General features: G+C 34.7%; 2 protein-coding genes across 3 annotated transcripts in view; one reads left to right on the forward strand and one right to left on the reverse strand.

Annotated features, from left to right (window-relative positions):
• The window catches only part of Scm (Polycomb protein Scm), a 25,855-nt gene extending 23,291 nt beyond the window's left edge, over positions 1-2,564 (forward strand). Inside the window, exons 15-16 of one of the 2 annotated variants that reach the window (XR_002547209.2) lie at positions 1,566-1,688; positions 2,289-2,564. The gene's annotated coding sequence lies outside the window, so the exon portion shown is untranslated. The remainder of the gene's footprint in view (positions 1-1,565; positions 1,689-2,288) is intronic. The other variant, XR_002547210.2, reaches the window with a different exon arrangement.
• An 882-nt stretch (positions 2,565-3,446) lies between these two features.
• On the reverse strand, positions 3,447-6,039 carry Ggamma1 (guanine nucleotide-binding protein subunit gamma-1). The gene has a single exon (XM_087346064.1). It carries the CDS (start codon positions 5,754-5,756, stop codon positions 5,544-5,546), a length of 213 nt encoding a protein of 70 aa, XP_087202190.1. The 5' UTR covers positions 5,757-6,039; the 3' UTR covers positions 3,447-5,543.
• Between the last annotated feature and the right edge of the window lie 1,367 nt (positions 6,040-7,406).

Here is a 7,406-nt window from a genome sequence, read left to right on the forward strand (position 1 = left end):
TACTGCCAGTGGTCTGCAGCATATTGTATGCCAGTCTGCAAATTGGAGTTGGTATTTTATATGTAGGCCTATATATTTTTACCACAGCTGTAAATAGTAGTTTTATAACAAGCAACTTCTTTGTTTTATTTTAGTGTCCGCATAGTTTGTGTTGAACATTTGCCACTTTTTTACATTGAAGTTTTGCTAGGTAAGTGAATTGCAGGAAAGTTTCCTTCCAATATCCACCCAACCCAATGACATGGGGAATTTTACTTTATTCCCCCTTTTGAATAATTTTCAGTTAAGGTGTTAAGCGTGGGTGATTATGACGTCTCTTAAATCTGAATATTACATAAAGAACATCTGTGATGTAAATAAACATTATTAGATGTGTAGGATTTGAGGTTTTCATGGTGATGAGCCTGAAGTTGTCTTCTGGATTTTTGTGCTTGTAGTCTGTTAGAAGTTTGGTAAACCCAGAAGATAGCCATCTTCATAATCAGACATGTTAATAATGAGATTTTTGGTTCTTGTAGAGGTGAAAATTCCATTACTGGCCTACTGAGTTATAATGCTGCATGGACTTGTAGGTAGGTACCATCATTTTAGAGGAACATATTGCCTCAGTCTTCACCTTGAAAATGTAGGCAGTATGTTCCTCTAAAACATTAGTATCTACCTACAAATCCATACAGCATTACAACCCAGAACACCAATAACAGTGTGAAGATAATCATAGACTGTTATTTGTAATGTACATTGTGTGGAGAATAGAATACTGGTCCAAAATCTGAAATAGAGGCATAAATACAACTAAGGTTCTTCATAACTTTGGATTATCCTATCATTTACCTATATTCAGACGAGTTAAAAATGCTAAATACTGCTGTCTTAGGGATTTGTAATTTTATCCAAGATACTGCTCTTATATGGATTACAGATGTGCTTATATCAGAGGTATATTGTATTTTCCCACTCCAAGTCTGCTTTCTTTCATAATGAAAATGTAAGAAAAATTTTATCACTTGGTCAAATAAAATTTATACATTTCTCCAACACAGTATAAGCCGGGTGGCTTAGTCAGTATAGTGACAGACTGTGGGCTGGATTACCAGGGTTCAATCCCTGACAGGCAGAGGATTTTCTCCTAGCCTTTGCATCCAGACCAGCTCTGGGGCCCACCCAGCCTCCTGTCCAGTGGCTACCAGGGGGTCTGTTCTTGGGGGGAGCGTGATCATGGAATGATACTGACCACTCATCCCAATCTAGTGCCAAGATTGAGTGTGAGTAGGAGTTATACCTCCCTCCTTGAGGGCCTGCATGGCACATAGTGGAATAGCTTCACTCTTCCCCCTCCAACATAACCCCCCTCCTCAAGTAGTCAATTTTACATCCACAGAATGCTTTCACTATGAGACTTGCACCTGGAAATGTTTCTTGTATCGCATTGTGTTAAGTTACCTCAGATACACTTCATTTCCTGCATATAATGCAATTATTAGTCTGTGGTATTCCTGATAATCAATTATATTATCATATGCAGCAATAAAGGAAACTACATATCAAGTCTGTCTTGCTTCCAGGTGGTCTCTCATGATTTCATCAAGTGATTTAATAGGTGTCTGTTATGAAATGTTACACAGGATCTCAGTGCACAACTATTAGCTTATCAAGGATGACTGTGCTGCATGGAGTCAATTCATTTGGTAATATTACCAGTAACTAGAATTATACAAATAAATAGCATCAGTCAAATATAAATGTTCCATATTCTAATATGAGCAGTCGTTCTGTTTCAGTCTTTGTGGTTGAAATGATGTTACAACACTTGACAAGTAACAAAGCATATTTTTAGAATAGTGTTGCTGTTGCTCTGCTCGTGTACCTCTTTGTTATGGTATCAGCTAACTTGGTATCATTGCTCCTTTTTAATAATTTTTTGCGGGTACTGAAAGGTTGCTCATATTATATAGCATTAATACATTATAGAACTTTTAACTATTAGTTTTTCAAACATTTTCATATTGATACAGTACACCCAAGTTCTGAGACATGCCACACTTGCCAGATCCCTATTTTCCCAGAAATTGTTGAATTGCTTTTCTTTATTCAGGCAGTCTTTGTCTTACAGTCTGGAAAATACAAAATTATTTCCTTTGGATATAACTTTGTTGAAGTCAAATTCCAAACCTGTACTCTATTAAATTTCTTATAAGTCCAGTTTAATTTTTGCATCTCCTAATGAACTTTTAATAAAACCCACAAATCTTGCAAGTGTTATTTCTTATAACATGAAATTTTTACAGAATGTAACTGGCCTTTTCATTGGTTGCTGATGGGAGTCTCACAGGTTGCCTTTATGCTGATTTTGTAAATGTGAGCAAGACATTCTGGGAAGACCGTCAAATACCTACTCCTCTTCACTTAATGTTGACACGTGTGGTAAGGTTAGTAATAATATACTATTTAGATTCCTATTTCTGTGGTACTAGTACAATTATTACACTGAATTTTATAACCTCAGATTTTCACCATAATCATGTTTGTAATTGATATGTAAGTAAATATGATTTCATGCAGAATTTGTAAGCATGTTTATGATCTAACTCCATACATTTAGTTCTGATGATTCATTTGTCATTGTCAGACAAAGCGAAATATGTTCTTCATGCTGCCAATCCTGTAAATGAACTGCCTTAACAAAAAACTGCAGGACCAAAAAATAAGTGACAGTGTCACTCATACCTCATATGTCTGCATTATCACCATGCTTGTAGTATTACAACAGTAAATTAAAAAGGACAAAGTTGGGGTGATGTCCTATGGCATGCACATTCCAAGTTTGATTAAGATAAAACCAATATTCCCAAGATAATTATGCAAGAGTTTAAGTATAATGTTAATAATGAAAGTCGTAACTTGCCTGGCTAAAAAGAGGATACATTTTTATTTCCTGAAAGGAACATTTATTACCTACCACTATGTACAATAACTCGTGTTATTCTACTAACATGCCATCAATTAAGTGTCAGATAAATATCGATACACCAAAAGTATAGCATGTCCTGATGTTGCAGATAGAGATGGTCTCCAGACATGAGTAACTAAGAATGTATTGAATAAGCTGTCATGAACAACTGGAACAGTGTGGTCCCACAGCATTGGGATTGGGTGGATGTGTTTAATAACCTGTTACTATAAAAACTAGTATGGACTAAATACTTTAGGAACTTGGGCAGATTCTTTGTAAGCTGTTAACAAGGTAATGAACCTTTAGGTTCCACAGAAGGCAGACTAGTTGAGTGATATTAGCTTCTCACGGTCTCCTGCATCGAGATGATATATTGGGTAAATCTAAGTGTAGCCACTAATGATAGAGTTACACTTCAATGCTAAAAGATAATTATCATACAGTACTAAATCTACAAATCTTGCAAATGGTAACATATCTGAATAAGAAAAACTTCTTTAAGATACTTGAAATTTATTGGTCACAGTACATGAACAGAAGTACACTGTAATTCATACACTGTAGACACAATGACCACAGGGTTATAAACCTTAGAGTTTAGGCCTTTCTTAACATATTAATACAGTGTTCAACAAACTGTTATTCACTTACATATTACAGCCACACTCAAGCTCATAAACACCTACTTCTACATCTCACACTGGTCACATAAAATGTCTGTAAATATCAAAGATTTTATGTTATGACTGGACCAATAGCAGCAACCCAAAACAAAAGCACTTTTTTAAGACAAGGAAGCAAAATACAAATGCTCTGATATTTTTAAACCCACATTTAATGTTTGCAATGTTTATGCATGCAAATAACTCTGACATATACAAGGAGCATTTCTTTAAGAAGAATATATCTTGAAGTACTACCAATGTTAATGGCATCAAGAATGCTGTGTCACTGCTGATAGCAATATATGACATATTACTCAAAAGAAATTCTCCATACAAATACCACACTATTTTTATTTCAAGTAACAGGAAATTAGAACAAAAATGCAAGTTGCCATGCAAAAACAACTATAACCTTATCCCTTCAAGAGCTTTGATCAAGGTTCCTTTTTTTCCATCCTATCAACTTTAGTTTTTGGTACAAGATCAACTGTCATGAGCATGTATTGGTGGAATGGAGCATATCCACTGTTTATTACACCTAAGTATGTCATTGCACTAGCAGTCAGTATTGATAATAAACTTTTACCTATGACTTACTTCCAGCAGTCACCATATTAAGTCAAATTTTCCACTTCTCTTTTCCCACACTGATTTGTAATACATCCAGCAGTTATTCAAAGGCAGTGAAAAGGAATTCACTGTCCATATAAGTTTTTTATTTTTACAATAAAGAATTCTCTCTAAGTTATGAGCCCAGCTAGCTAACAGTTTTAATACCAAATAAATTTTATAATCAAACCTACAGAGCAGTTTCCAAAGCCAATCAATTGGAGAGCTAAAGCAATGTTTCTCAACTGCAACCTACTGTCAGTTTGAGATTTAATTTGTTGATAAACTGCAAATTTTAATCAGCACAATATGCATGTTACATAACTAGTTACACCATAATTGTATGACTAATCACTTCGCCATTTCATTTTACTGTTTAAATAGTTGGTGTTGACCATCTGATCTTCCTTCCCTCTCCCTTTTGTAGACTAGGAAAAAGATAATGGCATGTTGAAGTTCACTAAAGGCCAGCTTACCCACAATTTCCTCAAATTAAAAAGCAACAGTCAATATGCCCCATCAAAACTACTTTCTTAAAAATTTCCCAGTATCTTATATGTTCAAATTAATCCACAAAATATACTTCAGTACAATAATTATGCTGTACAACACCACTAAAAGATTTGAGTTCTGTACTTCCATACGTATAAGAATATGAAGCCATTTGTGTTTCCAACCAACTACCCTGCTGTTAGGTATTATATGCAGTGACAGACCTAATGTACTATTACCAGAACATTTAATACTTGCATTTCTGCTAAATAATAATAACAACAGTAATAAAACTTTAATGATGAATCTGCACTTGAATCCATTCTGTTACAGCTTGCTACATGTATCTTGATTAGTTCTCAGAATATAATGTTTTTACAAAGGTAGTAGTGCTGTGCAAGTAGTTTCCTTTCTTGTAACTGTAAATTTATTTGTATACTATTACTTTATAAAAACTGAGGTTGTATCCACAACCAATATAGAAGTAAAATATATTCATAGTGATACTGTTATTCTAATAAACTCTTATCATGAAATTTGTTTTATAATAAGCTCTCCTAAGTTACATGTACAAAAATATAATACTGGTGACAGACCAATGTATGTTTGGCTATTTTAATTATTTATTTATGCACAGCAGACTATGAATCAGGTTTAAGATAAGAAAAGAGTATCACAAATGAGTTTTACAACAGATAATAGCTGGAAATGACAACACACACTTACATAGTACACAAAATAATGTAATAATAAACGTTTTCCACAAATGCCACGACGATCCGAAGAGCCAAATTAACTTGTGCCCTACAAATTTTGTAAAGCAATCACAGGAGTGTGCAACTATTCTTCTCTCTGAACGGATTGGCTTTCTGAGAACTAAAGCCAACCAAGAGGCAATCCTCTTGTTCATGCTCAGTTATATACTTCATTATCTCTAACACTGCCTGAGAGACACTAATACGTTTAATAGCAGCTTCTCTCCTCAGCTGCTCCGTAACTTGCCGTTGCTGCTGCAAGTTGGAAATCATCATGTCCATAACAGCAGTATCTGACAGGCCTATTTTAAGGGCGTGGTTTTAACACGTAGCTACACAAAACCAGGCCGCAATAGTGGCCACTTGTTACTTCCGCAGATGCTTTACAAAGCGAGGGGAGATATTTTATTTCACTGTACACTTTAAACAAATTCACTCAGCAAGAATGTTCAGTATAGATGCCGTAGAAATAAATGAATTCCCTAATGTCTGCAAATATGGCTCCTTATTGCTTGTTTCCTCTGTGCTTGAGTTCACGGATGAAGTACGAAATCGTTGATTGCACAGAATTATAGATATACTCCACATACTTTTAGAACACTGCTGGAGGGCTTCAGAATAAAATACTCTATATAGGCCTAAGCCAAGCTTGTAAAACATGTCACAATACAAATAAAATAAAATATAAATACATAGTTGTGAAAGATAATTACAGTTTACTACAGAATCACACAAAAATAATTATACAAGAAAGCATTACCATTATTAGTTAAATGTATTTATAACGGTTCATAATATCTGGTTAAGGTACATCCTTCCACGGAGTGTTAGTGCTGACTTGAAGTTATGATTTAGACATTTGATAGTAGGTGGAAGATTACTGATTAACGTAATTACAACATAGTAAAATGAGATACAAATTCGTCACATAAAGGTTATATCTGTATCTGTTGCTTACATTGTGGATATTTAAGCTTGAAAATTTTTTATGTTGTAAAGAAGACAGCAATCTTCATACCTACCTCTGTGAAAACTTCAAATCCTACAGTCTATGTTGCACATTACAAATTATAATAAAGAGAACAACAATTCGGTTGCTATTGGAAGAGTATTAAGCTTCTTAAATAATTTCCTACAAGAAGCTCTCCTTTTAGTGTCTGCCATTGTTCAAACGCTTTCATTTGCCTCCCGTTGAATTTCCCTCATGCTACATGATAGGATGGAAGTAAGCTAAGTAGATTCCTTTGAAAGTTCCTGATTTCATGGTTATTATGGTAATATTTGACTCTCACTTTTTAATCACCTATGAGGTATGGCGACATTCACTTTTCTCAGAAGACCTGGTATAATCTATGATCTATGTAGGGGTTCATGTTTTGTCACTGGAATAAAAATGGGAGAGTCAGGTTGAAAATTTCATTTGTTTTAATGCATAATAAAAACGTGCATTTCTTCAGCGACTTAATGGTCCTAAAAATTTAATTTTTCAAAGCTGAGTATGATTTGAGGTTCTCACGGCGGCGATGTTCATTGCCCTGATGATGGAGGCAGCAAGACCCTCTGAAACGTCGGTAAACTTCTACCAGACTATACGGCGTAACAACCCAAAAGACAGTCATCTTCAGACTCGCCGCTGTGAAAACCTCAAATCCTACTTAAATGTTATGACACTGAATACGAATATCTATAATGAAAACATATTTTTCATTCAAGTGTACCAAACCTTACTGTCCAAAACGCTTACGAATGGTAGTAACTACTTATGAAATACAGAATGATCACTTTATATGTGTTAACACATGAAAACTTAACCAACTGGGTGTGAGAAATTTCTTCTGATAAATATGAGTGATGATATTGGTTACAGAAGTCTGCAAACACTCATTTTTAAAATGGAAGTGCAATACACTGTTTTAACAGGAGCCGGTTCGT

This window comes from Zootermopsis nevadensis, unplaced genomic scaffold (genome assembly GCF_977971745.1).
Source record: "Zootermopsis nevadensis isolate Lab colony 2312 unplaced genomic scaffold, Znev_1.0 Znev_ptg000010l, whole genome shotgun sequence".
Taxonomy (NCBI): domain Eukaryota; kingdom Metazoa; phylum Arthropoda; class Insecta; order Blattodea; family Termopsidae; genus Zootermopsis; species Zootermopsis nevadensis.

Excerpts from the sequence above, each read along its gene's own strand:
- Ggamma1 (XM_087346064.1), bottom strand. The coding sequence starts at position 5,756 with ATGGACATGATGATTTCCAACTTGCAGCAGCAACGGCAAGTTACGGAG.